At 41.0% G+C, this 14,879-nt stretch overlaps 1 protein-coding gene across 3 annotated transcripts in view; it reads left to right on the top strand.

The window, feature by feature from the left end:
- The window catches only part of CRY1 (cryptochrome circadian regulator 1), a 121,007-nt gene that overhangs the window by 56,521 nt on the left and 49,607 nt on the right, over positions 1-14,879 (top strand). For all 3 annotated transcript variants that reach the window (XM_078673940.1, XM_078673941.1, XM_078673939.1), the window contains exons 8-10: positions 538-689; positions 2,712-2,914; positions 5,863-5,964. In XM_078673940.1, coding sequence (XP_078530066.1) covers positions 538-689; positions 2,712-2,914; positions 5,863-5,964 — 457 coding nt within the window. The remainder of the gene's footprint in view (positions 1-537; positions 690-2,711; positions 2,915-5,862; positions 5,965-14,879) is intronic.

The raw sequence follows: 14,879 nt of genomic DNA, 5'->3' as shown, positions 1-14,879 counted from the left end.
TAAAATTGCACCCTGTTGTTCTTTTGAGCATATATATGTAACATAAGTAAGCATAGAAGCTTTTAGGCATCTACGGAGAGCAATTCTGTCAATACGGGGAATATCCCAAGTTTTGCGATTCAAGGGAGTGTTACTAAAAGACATAGGCACAGTCCTTGAACTGTATCCTGATGTCCAGCAGAGAAAGTTAGACCATTGATTTATGGCTATGCTTACATTTTCTTTGTATAGTCTGGTGAGGATCCCTATAGACGTTTCTGCTTTTGTACTCTGGAGACCAGTGCAGAGCAAATGTATGTTTCATAGACTGTGCTGATCCATGGGAGAACTACTGCTATGCAGCAAGTAATCCATTCCTCTGTTTCACTGAATCTTTTAACTAAATAAAATATGGTATTTGACTGTTAAAAACTATTCCCTGAACTATAGGTATGCCTTAGATCACCTTTATCAGCAATATAAATTTGTCATAACCTGGTTATGTTTTTTGTAAATGTCGATACAAGCTGTTAACTGATTTTGTTCTGTTTCTCAAAGGTTTTTGAAGAGTTGCTCCTTGATGCAGATTGGAGTGTAAATGCTGGAAGTTGGATGTGGCTTTCCTGCAGCGCCTTCTTTCAGCAGTTTTTTCATTGCTACTGTCCTGTGGGTTTTGGTCGACGGACTGACCCTAATGGAGACTATATCAGGTAATTGATACAATAGGTTTTTGAGGAATACACATTGGAGCAGTAGGTCTAAAATTCTACTTGAAACATAAAATTATGTAGTTGCAGGGCAGGGCTAGTTGGATTGATATTGTGGTAAAATATCTATGAAACCTATCATGGGGATTCAGTAGTAGTCAGTGTATTTTCATAGATATATTTGTACCTTGTGGTAGTTGAACTCAAGGTAGTAGCATAATACCCCAGTTACAATTTGTATTTCTTGTGCTGTGAAATTGTGAATCTATTGGAAAGGCTGCAGTACTGAAACCGCAATCCTAAATGTCCTAGATGATCTGCACATGTCACTCAACTCCAACCAATGTAGCCTTCTCATCCTCCTTGACCTCTCGGCTGCGTTCGACACAGTGGATCATACCCTCCTACTCAACGCCCTCCGAGAGAGAGCGGGCATCGAAAAGACAGTCTTAAAATGGTTCTCCTCTTTTCTGAACAACCGCACTCAAAAAATAAAGATCAACAACTTCGAATCTGACCCCCTCCCCATCAGTAGAGGAGTCCCTCAAGGGTCAGTACTCTCGTCACAACTCTTCAACATCTACATGGAACACCTCACCTCACTTCTAAGGAACTCCAACATCCCCTTCCACCTTTACGCGGACGACACACAACTCTATTTGAAAACCACTTCGATCGCAGACATTCACAGACTTAATGCGACACTCGTGGAGGTCCAACAGTGGCTCGCAGCCAATCACCTCAAACTGAATGAAGAAAAAAAAAGAAGTTCTCCTAATTTCGAACAAAGATGAAAACCCACAAATAGTGGAATGGCTCAAAGCCTTAAATGCCCTCAATGTCTCTCTAACGCCAACAGATTACGCTAAATCCCTAGGAATCACTCTCGATCCCAAACTGGACATGAACAAACACATCTCTAAAACCGCCAAAAGCGCGTTCCTGAACCTGAAACTCCTATACAAAATCAAACCCTTCCTCCCCCCCAAAGACCTGAAACAGGCCACGCAGGCACTTGTGCTCTCCAGAATTGACTAAGGCATCGCAGTGCTGACTGGAACTGCCAAGGCACACCTAGGACCTCTCACCTCCATCCTCAACGCAGCAGCAAGAATGGTCACAGGAACTAAGAAATTTGACCACATCTCTCCAGCACTCAAAGAACTGAAATGGCTCCCGATTGACCAACGAGCCAACTTCCGCACAGCTTGCCTCACACATAAAGCCCTGCATACAGGCAAACCGGAATACCTGGCCTCCAAACTCAAAAGGGCGGGTCAATCCAGGAACCTCAGAAGCTCCAACACACTACTACTCATCCCTCTGAAATCACAGAAATGCAAAACCTCAAATAAATCCTTTGCGGGGAATGCCCCCAGGATCTGGAACGCCATCCCCCCCCCACATCAGAATGACCGTCTCCTTCCCGCAATTCAAATCGCTACTCAAAGCCCTCTTCCTTGAACACTCTGGTGCCTAAGGAGGACCCCACGCCTGACGGTCAAAGTCCCTATGACTGTCGTACTGACTCTATTTCCTGCTTGTTGTTCTTGATTCCTGTCTTGCTTATTCTCATTTACTGCATATCTGTATTTGCTGTGAAGCGCTCTGATACCCTCGGGTCCAGCTAGCGCTATACAAAACTTCAATAAATAAATAAATAAATTTGAAAACAAAACTATCCAGAGAACAACAGAGCTGTATTTATAGGGGGCTTCTAGGGATATCACGTGGGATTGGTTACAGTGGGGCGGGATATTCATTAGTGGAGAGTCCTATCCTTCAGAGGTGTAGAGTTCAGGGAAGAGGTGGGTTTAATTTCCTTTCTGAACTGCTGGAAGGTCAGAAGGGATGTTGACTGCGATGTTGTTCCAGGCAATAGGAGTCTTTTACTGTAAAAAAGCAAGTTATTAATTGTGCTACTTGTCCATTAGAAATCCGGTATATTTTTTCTTTGTATGTGAAGTTATGATGATTAGATGAAAATACTTCTAGATGTGAATTGAATGTTATTTTTCCATTTAGACGTTATTTGCCTGTTCTCAGAGGATTTCCTGCAAAATACATTTACGATCCATGGAATGCACCTGAAAGTGTTCAGAAGGCTGCAAAATGTGTTATTGGAGTAAATTACCCTAAACCAATGGTGAACCATGCAGAAGCCAGCCGCCTGAATATTGAAAGAATGAAGCAAATCTACCAGCAGCTGTCACGCTACAGAGGGCTAGGTATGACGAGGAAGAAAATATGTCATATGTTTGGCCAGACCGTCCTTATTGAGATGTTAACAAAATATTGTAGTGGACTGCATCATTATGAGTAGAGAACAATATAAACAGTGCAGCACTACTGAAGAATGTCCTACTTGATGTGGTCTTCATATTTGCTATGTGCTGATCATTATGCTTTTTCTCTGTTCATTGGAGTTGGAACTTATAATTGTAGTTTATGTTGGGAAAACTGTCTTGAAAATCTGTTTGCCTGCAGACCAATTATTTTGTTCTCTTCTCTGACATGGTTCACCACTTGCTCACTTTGGAGTATAGAAATTTAAAGTTGATCAAAGTAGGAGAAGTAATTTCCAACCTGCTTACCTTCTTCACATTTATTATAATCTCTCCTTGCTCTTTGATAGATTTCATAGAGTGGTATAGATTAAAACCTACTCTCAAGAATAAACTGTTCAAGATGCACTATAGTGTTGCATTGGAGGATTGGTCTCTGACAAATCCTGCAATACTAAAGGCACTGAGCCAGCACCGCATTGTGAAGGGCTAAAGTTAGTGAATATTCCAAATTTATAGGAGTACTTTAACATCGACTCCACCCAACGCTTTCAGGACACTTTCTAATACGGAAACGGCCATCTGTTGTTTTTAATGCAGCATGGCATCTTCAAGATCAGGCGAAGGAGATGTGGGTGTCAGATCAATTGTTTTATGCGGGCCGAGCCCATAAATATGTTCAGGGTGAAGAGAGGGATTGCTAAGGATACGAACAAGTCATTTGGGAGAGGCTTCCCTGAAGAATGAAATGTTAAAGACCTTATTGAATGAGGCCAGGCTAGTTGAGGCTTGCAGCTGGGTGGCTAACAAATTCCAAAATATACTCCTGTGTATCTTAATGGACTTGATTGTGTGTTTTGATTTGAACTGTTCTATGCTGTAGATCTACAGACCTAATGGATCCAAGAGGCTGGGTGTGTACTAATGTGAGGATCAGTTCCCAGGGGTACTCGCGCTCACAACCCAAGTCCTGATACGCTTTCAACATGAGTCACAGAGTCTTCAGTTTGATTCTCTGTGCCTTGGAAGGTCAATGGAGAGATTTAAAATCTTGATTTACCCTTTAATTTTAGTTCTAATTTAGGAATTGTCCAGCTGTTTTTTTTTTAATTCTCTGCAATTTATACATTTCTCTCTAGACACCTTAGGTACAGTACTACCCATTTGAAAGTTTCTGGTCTGCACAATGGTGTTACCATTTGTTGCAAAGGAGATGATTGCACTAATTTCAGGGTGAATAGTATACCCAACAAGCCTTCCCTCATCTCTTCCTGTCACTTGCTATCCCTCCCTGAACATGTAATCGAACATAAAAATGGAAAGCACAAATTGTGAATTGCTCTGCACAGGTCATCCAATTCAAGCCTGACATTTTTAGTTGACAACCTTTCCAATTCCTGTTAAGCTTCTGAATACCAAAGGAACAGAGAGCATAATTAGAAACAATATTTAAGTAAGTAGATCAATCAACGAAGCAACATCAGGCCTTTAGCTTTCAGAAGTCTACAAAAGATGTGGCTCATTTGTGATATGCTTCACTACAAAATGTCCTAGGCTACTGGAGTTATGTGGCTATGGAGGACCACCTGGTGCAAAGTCATGCGGCCTGGAAAGGCAGATTATTTGTCAAAGTGATGCAACTGATGCAGCATGTTATGCAGTTGCAGGTAATGCAATACAGAATATCCCAATACTAGTAAACAAATATACTTAAGGAAGCATTCTATACACATTCAGCAGATTCCATTCAAAATATTATTACACACAAGTTGCTGGTTTTGACCTTCATAGAAGCATAGGAGCACCAGCCTACTAACACTAGGCTCTGTGTTATACCATAGTAATAAAATAGTTTCTATACAAATACCATGTGGCACTTAACATAAAAATAATCTTACCTGTGCACATTTTTGTAACCAACAATGTGCCCCAACTCAGCAAAGGCACCTTAAAGTGCCTCTTTAGAACATTAAACAGTACTGCTATACATATGGCTTGTGTAAGTCTCTCATTAGGAGCCACGTTAAAATTCAAGCTTCAGACCATGTAAAGAGATGTAAAATGTTTTGGGATTCCTGAGAAGCTGTCATTTAAACCTGTAGCTGTCTACAAAATGCAGTGAAGCATTATATGACTGAATCATTATTTTCACCATATTTGAATTACATTGAAATATGTTGGGTGTTTGTTGTCTGCAGCAGACAGTTCTCTTTAGCCAGTCACCAGACACTTAATAACCTTCAGGGCAGATAGTTTATCTTTTCAGGGGCTCATTATAGGTCCTGTGCAATCCCAAAAGGTATTTGATCACTCAGTAAATATTGATACTGCTGAGCGCACTATTTATCAAATCCTTTATGACCTCAAAAATCTTTTTTCTGCATCTTTGAGATAATGCATCAATACCATATGTTTACTCGGTCTTCTGAAACACACATGCTCAGAATGTGTATTGTTTATGTCTGACGAAAATCATACAGGGTATGGTATTGCTGCACTTGTTATTTTTACGTTTCAGGCAGGACCTCCCATTAGAACCTGAATTGTGATTAGTGGGAAACATTGTAATGAGACCCTTACTGCTTAGATAATACAATTTGACTTTTTTCACTTCTGTAAAGCTATGTTCTGCTCACGATGCAGCCTCATTAGGAATCTTTGATCCATTTGACATTAACATTTTTTGAAAAAAATGGTAGATTTTTGGGAAGGTGGCATAGCTGTCATTGTTGCTGAAAATAAAGAATTGTGGAATTCCTGGGGTTCGAACATTCCATGATAATCAACAGTTTTCACCGAAAACAAGTTGACTTCCTTTGCTGTAGCTTATATTTGTGGCAGTGTAAATTATATATGCATTTCTTTTAATAGTATTTCCATTATACTTTCAGGCCTGCTTGCATCTGTACCATCTACTCCTAATGGGAACGGCAATGGTGGCCTCATGAGTTTCTTACCTGGCGAAAGCATCCCTGGTTCTACCAGTGCGGGAGGTAAAGAAAAGCTCCCCTTTCTTTCACATTATAGTCAATTTTAGAGTTCTCCAAGACTAAATGAATTTATTGTATTTCTTTTCTGGATTAGTGCCTTTGGGCCTGATTTATATGTTGGCAAAGAGGGAACTCAGTCCCAAAGCCGACAGAGTTCCCTCTCCGTCAACATAGTATTCCGCCTGCCCAATTTAGAAGTAGGCGGACCATATGTTTGGCTGTGATGGTGACTACGTCAAACCTCGCTGATGGAGTAAGGCCTGTCGCAGAATTGGCCATATGTCCAATTAGGATGTGTAGATATATACCACTTTTTTATTACTGTCCATCAACACCAGGCAAACCCTGGCAGTAAGGGACAGTAAAAGAGAAATATTGACCCCTGGCCATGGGAGATTCCTCCCATGGCCAGGGGACAATTATCTTTTTATTTTAAAAAATAATTGTTTTTCATCAAGAATGTCTTTTTTGTTCAGTTGTGCAGTTGTACTTGTTTCCATATCTTTTTTCATCATCATCATCTTCATGAAGGAGCCTCATCATTTTGTCAATAGAGTTCAATTATTGCTGTGTTTAACTATCGAACTATCCAAAATGTCTTTAGACTTTTTTATGATTTATTTATTTGTATTTAATTTCAAAAGTATAAGTAGAAATGTATGATGGGTCAGTGTAATTCCTCTAGATGAAAATTTCAAATCATATCATAAATGCATAATATTTAAGAAAACAGCTAAGGATATTTTGCACCATGGTTAAGTGCTCAAAACCGTACTTGTTCCCAAATTGGAGACCTGGCTATTACCTGGGTTTAGTGTCATGGATATATTATTTCTTCTTGTGAAGTGTCAGTATACTTACCCATCCCTCTTTCAGACTTGTAGCCCTTTTGAACTCCATGTTTTCGATTCCGTCCTCTAACAAAGCCCGCTGTCTTCACATAGTAGATGAAATGAATGTTTTGTAGCTGTAGTGCCACATCACACAACAGGCCATCTAGATTTGCTGATCCAAAATCAGACTGTTGGTGCTACAAGGCAGGGCTTGACCACCTTAAAGATGGCTGACTCTGCCTAGAACTCCGAGCTGCCTTGCTCTAATGGTGTTTAATTACCATCGTAGCCGTAGTATCAGAACACATAGATATTCAATTCGATGTGATCAATGACAGTCACCTTCAGAACGTGAAGAAGAAGGCACCAGCTCCATCCTCTCTTGGGTGCCCCAAGGTACAGCATCTCATTACCAGCATGATCCTATTTCGTACATCCAAATTCCACTCGGCTTCTGTGACCAGGCTTCGATCACTCTGATCTGAAGGGATTGAAGTCACATTTCTTCACTGATATCTCTACGAGCGGCAGGCATTGTACAGAGACTACGAAACCAATGCATGCTATTAAACCCATGCCATACCTTTGTTGCGGGGGATGGCTTTAACCCCTCAAACCTCCTTTGGCATACAGGGATCTGGTCTGTGAACCCACTTCGGTTATTATGCCGTGGTCATGTTGTGTGGCTCTGTTCAATGTACCACAGTGGCTTTTTGTATGGCTCTGTATCGGGTATATGAAAGGCTAATCAGCGTACACCTAGGGAATCTCCACAGGGTCTGGACATTTAACAATCCTAGTTTCCACTGTACTCTTTTTTCTATATCACCGTTGACAAAGTATTGGCCCTGAGAAGGGCTGGAAATGGGATGTAGACCTGGCTGAAGGCCTGTGACTTGGTAGTGTACAAGCTGGGCCCGTTGCAGGCAGCATAAGGACAATATTACAATCCTCCTGTATAACGTTTTTGACTATATGATAATGCTGCATTAAGGCTGGTATGATATTTCAGATCCTCGTTATTCACACAGGTAACGTGTGTCTATTTCCTTAACATTGGAAGCATACAAAGCCACCCCTGTCCAGTGTGTGCTTTTGTCGGAATCCATGTGTATTCTCAGACCTATATTTGAAATCGAACCCACTCTTAGTATAACGCCTCGTGTTTGTTTTGAAATTACACTATTTTATGTATGTCCACATTTCAGAGAAAGCTCCTCCTTGCAGAGACCTGTCTGATAATTCCGAAGAAGACAGCAGTACACTTTGAAACCTCCTTTATAAGGAACTCAGTGATGGATATACTCATAAAAGAGCACTCCTCCATTAAAACAGCTATGAGTGATACAGAAATGCACGCTTCCATGGTGACAGACAATAAATGCATACACACTGATATTGCCTCTTTCAAGTCTCGTTTGGCCCTAATAGACTGATGCCTAACATCTGTCCAGGATCTAGTGGAGCAAATTTTTCTGATGCATTATTGGGGTCAAGAAATGTGAAACCTGCATAGGAGAAACATAGACTTGAATGATCGAAGCCATTGCAACAATATGACATCCTGTGTCCCTGCGAAGGGAAAGCATAGCAACATGTTTTGCTTTTTAAGATGCTTCTGACCTGAGTCGTTCAGTCAAACTTTCTCTCCACCATTGTAGTTTCAAAGAGCATACATGATCCACTCAAGATACCAAACCAGGACAGATTCTCCACACCCAGTCATAGCATGCCTACTCACGGATCAACAAGGCAGGCAAGCTATACTTGCAGCAAAGAAGCATAATGGCTTTTGGGTACCTGAACTGTTACATTTTAATATCAACTAACTTCTCATTGGGAAATCATGCCAAAGAGAAAGGCTTTTTGTCTCTTCATCCGATGTTGAAGATATGGTATATCTGGTATATCATTTTGAAACCCTATGGTGGTAACTGTAGACAGTAAAAACAGAGAATCCCTAGATTCAACAGCAATGGAGTGTCCCACATGCTCAAAGAGAAACAGAATGCAGAGATATTAGAATGTAACATGAAAGAGTGGAATTGGTCATGAGACATTGGGGCAATAAGGCAAAGTCTAAAGTAGGACTTAAGAGACAGAAATAAGTCAGGGTTGCTGTTTAAGAACTTTAACCCCAAAAGAGTGGGTTAACCATTACTGGAAGGTGTGGCTCGCATTTGTAATGTCCCTCTCTTACCTGGCTGCTGAGAATATTGCAGAGTTGAGGCATTGGAAAGACTCAACTCAGCATCTCATTCATATATTGTGTAAGTTTACACTTTTTTAGTATTCACAAAACTACATTTAAATAGTAAGTTTACGAGTAAGGACAGTCGAATGTCGGGTGTAGAACTCCTCACATACAAAGACAGGATACACCTCTGGAGTTCTGGAAGACTGCTGTATATTTTGTACCTGTTTTCAGACGGTGTGAGTGATCAGTGTTTTGTAGTGCTTGAAATATTGATTTCTGTGTTGTCGTGTAGCTCCTAGGAATCCCCAGGACCTGCACATTTTGGATGACCCAAACTGAGGGCTTGGTGTCTAAACCGGTTCCGGACACCCCCCCAGGATACCTCAGCAGTTACACCAGCTAGCTCAACAGTGCCACTACCACCACCCTGTCTTTTACAGAGGTGTGGGTAGTTTCTGGCAGCCACTGTATATGACACCCCCGATTTCTCAGGGATCGTGGCAAACCGTACAGTACTTTTCACTCAGCCACTCGTGCTTGCTTAATCCCCGAAAATACACAGGATGGTGGTTAGGCCGTTTCAATAAGTATTTATTGGTCTAGTGTCAGTCATGTGTAAAACATATTTGCTGCAACAATCGGGAGACAGAAGCATATGCAAGCAATCGCAAGTACCAATATAGTAAACAGTAGATACATTTCTACCATAGTGCTAAGAAGACTAACATATACAGTTCAGATAAGACAGTAGCACTTGCATACTCCTATACTGCGTGCCTACGTAATTTGCCTAAATGTACCTACCCTAGATATGTAGGTGTAGCATGTATCTGTGAATAGATATATATGTATTTAGCCAAGAAACCCCTAGGTAAGAACCAATTCACTCACTTGATGGTAGAGAATGAAGCACATCGTCTCTGCTCTGAGGATGACACCCCGCAAGGGATGTCAGAACACTGCATGTCGAAGATACAGCATGCAGGACCCCGTTTCAGCGTGGAAGGAATTCTCCTCTAATTTTATGGGGGGAATAAGGGTTTTATATACTAGAATGGTCACTCCAGGGTTTCTTCTAGAATCAATATCAAACATAAATGTTTTGAAAATGATCATAAATGTTTTTCTAAACAATTCGATCAGGAACAGCGGGCCTGTTGGCCAAGAATGAAAAAAGTGGCGACCCTTAAACTGAATATTTATGCAGTGCCTGATGACATGTTTATGTGCGTTAGGTAAAGGGATTATGATAAAAAAACTAAGAGCATGGTGTCAAAGAAACAGGAGCAAACTACTTGGTAAAAGGTCACCTATCCAATACTGGAATTGTCGTGTGGATGGGACAATGTGAAGAGGGGATACACATGACAGAACTTGCCTAAAGGGCATGACAGTGTTATTTTTCAATGCAGAATACCATTTGCCATCTGAAGGGACTCAGATTGGTGCTGGAGAGAACCATCCTGCTGGGTCTTAGAGCAGCATTCAGGCACAAATGAATACTGGGCCAAGTGGAATTTCGCAGCAAGGCATCTTGCCAAACCCTTAGGCAGAACCCCCAGGATATAGCGGCATGGATTCGCAAATTTAGCGGCACAAAAATGGAAATTTAGCGGCACAAATATGGAAATTTAGCGGCAATTTTGCGGCATTTTTTTTGGCCATTTTTCCTACAACAAACACAGATATCTTGTTTTTTTTAGTTATTTAACAACATGAAGCTATGTATATTTGGTTTATTTACATGGTAGACACTTTGTTTCCCTGATTAGAGCGTTTCATCATTGCATCTTCAGGATCAAGGGGTAAAAATTACTATTACCATCTACCCCAAAACCCATACCCACCCTAAAACTAAAAAATCTCTATTACTTACCTTTGTATGCATTGTAATGTCATGAGTTGTAATGGTATGCTTTGTAATGGCATGTGTTGTAAAGACAGTTTTGTTTTAACAATTGCATTGTAAAAGCAGTGCAATGTAATGACTGCGTTGTAATGGTTGTTTCCCGCAATGGCAGGGTGGGACTGGCCCATAGGGCAACCAGGCAGTGCCTGAAGAGCTTTTTTGACAGGTCATTGTGTGGGCGTTTTTATAGTCTGCTGGGCCGATTTTACCACTGTTGATTTCCCTTATATTAAAAAAAAGCAATGCCTACAGCAAGCACAAATCCACGCAGCATTCCATACCTTATAAAACGCCCATGCAGCTTTCCTTTACAAGTTCAAAACTTTTTTTGTTATCTAATTCAGTAATGGAGGCCACTTTTATTTTGGTGCCAGGGCATATTATTAGTCCCAGTGCGACCCTGTACAATGGTGCTTATCAAGTGGCTGATGAAATTAAAATTCGGACTGCTAATCTTCAAGATATTAGCTTATAGTAATCATGATTGTATGAGATCCCCCCAGCCTCTCTGGAACATAACAATCAGGTAACTCAAATTGTAGCAGAAAACTCAAATCAAGTACGTCCTTGAGGTCAAACCACCCTGCTACTGTTTGGTAACATAGTTTGTAGAGGTGCATAATACACAATCGTAAATGTAATCCACTGATTTCTAATCTGGGAGAGCGATTGAAAAAACATCTGCTGCAGGAGACGCGTAGGCAGTGCTAGATGAGTAGCCAAACCCTTCCAGGTTGCTGGCCCCTGGCTCTGTTTTAATCTGCTGAGGCCTACCAACGTTTCCAAATCTTGTCTCAGTAGGTAAAGGCTCATTGCTTAGATCTCTTTTTGTGTCTGGTATAGTTTGGTAATTTGTTGTTCCTCCTAGGCGGGTCTGCAGGTTTAAGGTGGAATACATAAAAAATGTCCACCATTGCTCGAGTTCTGTGGCTTTTATAGAAATTATGAATCTATTTAAACATGATTGTGCTCTGTATTTCACTAAACTGCTAATATGCCTTTCATTGCTCGAATTCTGCACCTTTGTGCCTCTTGCACGTAAAAGGTGTGCAGGTTCTAGCCTGCATCTTTCATCCTCTATGCCGAAATATGTTTGGCTTACCCATTCACAAACATTCCCAACGTACATAGAGCATTATTCGTACAACATGGTTGAAACTGGTTTGTCCACTCAGTTCTACTCTCAATATGTGTAAAACTAATTTGGGAACGCATTGTAAATGCACACACCTTGTATAAATTATACCAGAGTAAGTTAGCTAGACTGTCCAGAAATTCAGCGAGACTGCAGCTCCCCCTAGTGGAGCCTCGGAGTTAATCCCATGAACAGGATTACATCCATTAGACCCCCAGGATATAGCGGCGCTTCTGTAAAAATGCCGCGATTGCTACAGAAGTGCCGATTTCGCGGGCACTTCGGTAAAAATCGCGGCATTTTTTAAAAAGTGCCGATTTCGCGGCAAATCGCGAAATCGCGAAATCGCGATATCCTGGAGGGTCTGCTTAGGGGAAAATTGGTGTAGTAGTATTGAAGTGCTGCCCACAGAACATGCCCTCTCTGTTTATGACGCTGCCTCTTCTGTCCTCAAGTGTACCCTGGGCCTCCTAAGGTAATCTGGCCAGAGGAATAATCAAGCTCAGCCAACGCCCTGTTTACTCAGTTAAAATGTGCAGTGCGTGACGCCGGACCAAATGTAGGTCACCAACTGGAACAATGGTGCAATATGGCTGCCCTTCATATTGTGCGCTTTCACAATCCACCTTTACCATTTAATTTTTTTTTTGTATTTGACATGCTCTGTGTTCAGTGTCACACTATGTGTAGATTTAACATGCCAGCATCTTTACATTAGTCCAGTTGTGTTCCATGAGCACAGAGTGCCATCTTGACACGTTCTGTGATCTTCTTTTGTTGGCAAATTGTGTTTCACTTTCTGCACGACTTGGTTTAATCATCGGCTATTATAACTTACAAAGTTTATCCTATTCCCAAATTAACCTCTCATCTTTACCTCTTATCTGACTCCGCTGTCACTCATTCTAACCTTTTTTCCCCCAACGTATCATGAGCCTACTGTTCGCAGTGGCCCCCCCACTCCCTTTTCTATGGCATGTGCTTTTATCAAATAATTAATGTGTGGGTTTTTACGCTAAGCATATACCACGTAAACGTACATTGGCAAATAATTGGAAAGGGTTCCAGAATAAATGACATTATCCATTTAAACGTATATACATTGTTTTGAATTCTAACATCTTTGAACGACAAACCTGCCAACTCTTGAGTTCTAGTGTAGTTCACTGGCCTATTGAAAATTGCAGAACAGCACCACCTTGTGGTAAGCATTAGAACATATTTTTTTTAAAGTCTCAGGGATGTAAGAGTTTACTTGCTTTGTGGTTTCAGAGCCAACCATACATGTCGACAGACTCAATTCAGGCAGGAGACTATTGGTGTAATAACCCCTTCCGTGCTCATGACGGCCCCCGACCATCATGAGTCACGGTGGGCGTGTGCGCACCACGGCCGTGGGCCATCCGTACCCCACTCATGATTGGAATGTCTAGCCCCGCTACGGAATTCGCGCCGCAGCCAGGGTGTTAAGCCAAAAGTAGATATATTTAGCTGCCTCCCATCTGCTTCAGTAGAAGTTAATATTAATAAACATGGGAAAAGGATGAGGAAAGAAAGAAGGAAAGAACTTGGAAAGAAAATAGAAATAAGAAAGAGAGAAGGAAATGAGAACAAGAAAAAAAAAAGAAATTTGGAAAGAAAGAAGGAGAGAAAAACAGGTAAAACTTTAAATAAGATAACTTAATACAGAACAGTTTCTAACAGATACAGTCTGATCTGGTATGTTATGAAATAAAAGCAGTCAGAAAAGAAAAACAGGCCTAAAGGAATTTACAACAGCATTGGCAGTAGATGCGACCCTATAAAGATGGAATGCGCATCAGAAGCATCCTCCTATCAGATGTGCTTCTAAACAAAAAGGCAACACTAATGTAATTATAACATAAAAACAAAAACACTGCCACTGAATGGAGCTGGCTTGTGTGTGGATGTGCTCCTTACGAGAGAGCAAAATGCAGTCACTCAAAGTTAAGTTAATCAGTGGGTAAAGAAGGCTGACCCACTGCCCCAGGCTTATGATATAGGAGGAGGGAAAAAAGTGAATGACACTACAACAGACCATTTGATAAAGAAAGGTTGCTGAAAGTCACTATATGTTAGTGTATTATGCATATTTCATTAAATTAAAAGGTCTTGGCTAATGCCAGATCTAGAAAGTATTATTTTTACAAGCTTGAGTCTCACCAGGATGCAATAGATATCCTTGTATTTTTGGTTATCAATAAAAAAAGAGTGTGATGGGAAATTATAAAGGTCATATAAGCTGGGTTTACGTTATAAGGAATAATGTGATTCTTCGTCTCAATCATGTTGCAACAAATGCCTGAAAGGCCATAGGGCGTAGATGTCTTCAATCAAGTACAATAAATCACAAAAATATACAACCAGGAAGTCACACACTTAAAAATAATATCACTCTACATGCCACATTATTAACAACAGCAATTATACTTATCCCCAAAACGAAGCCTTATATTCAGGTGGGAATCCACATATCAATACATTTTTCTTGTGCCCTGCGTGATGTATTCCAGCTCCCCCCATACCCTGTCATCTTGAGTGGCGAATGCTCATAGAAGCCTAAAACTAGTGATAGCTACTGAGCCCCTCCCATCTCATCCGTGCCCCTCTCCTCCAAAGCAGTTACTACGCCTCATTCCCTCATGCCTCGGTTTGTGTATGATGTTTTGCCGCTTTATGAACGTGAGAAAGGGTGATCAAATTTTCTCAAGCTGTGACAGTGGGTCGTCAACAGTGCCTGTGAGTCTTTCCATTGCATGGAAACTCCAAAGTTTATTCTACCAGCTGGTTACACCGGGAGGCCGTGGGCCCATCATTTCTGTG

Source organism: Lissotriton helveticus, chromosome 1_1 (assembly GCF_964261635.1).
Source record: "Lissotriton helveticus chromosome 1_1, aLisHel1.1, whole genome shotgun sequence".
In the NCBI taxonomy this organism is placed as follows: domain Eukaryota; kingdom Metazoa; phylum Chordata; class Amphibia; order Caudata; family Salamandridae; genus Lissotriton; species Lissotriton helveticus.
Note: the sequence above shows the minus strand (reverse complement) of the source record. Positions and strands in the feature narration are given on the sequence as shown.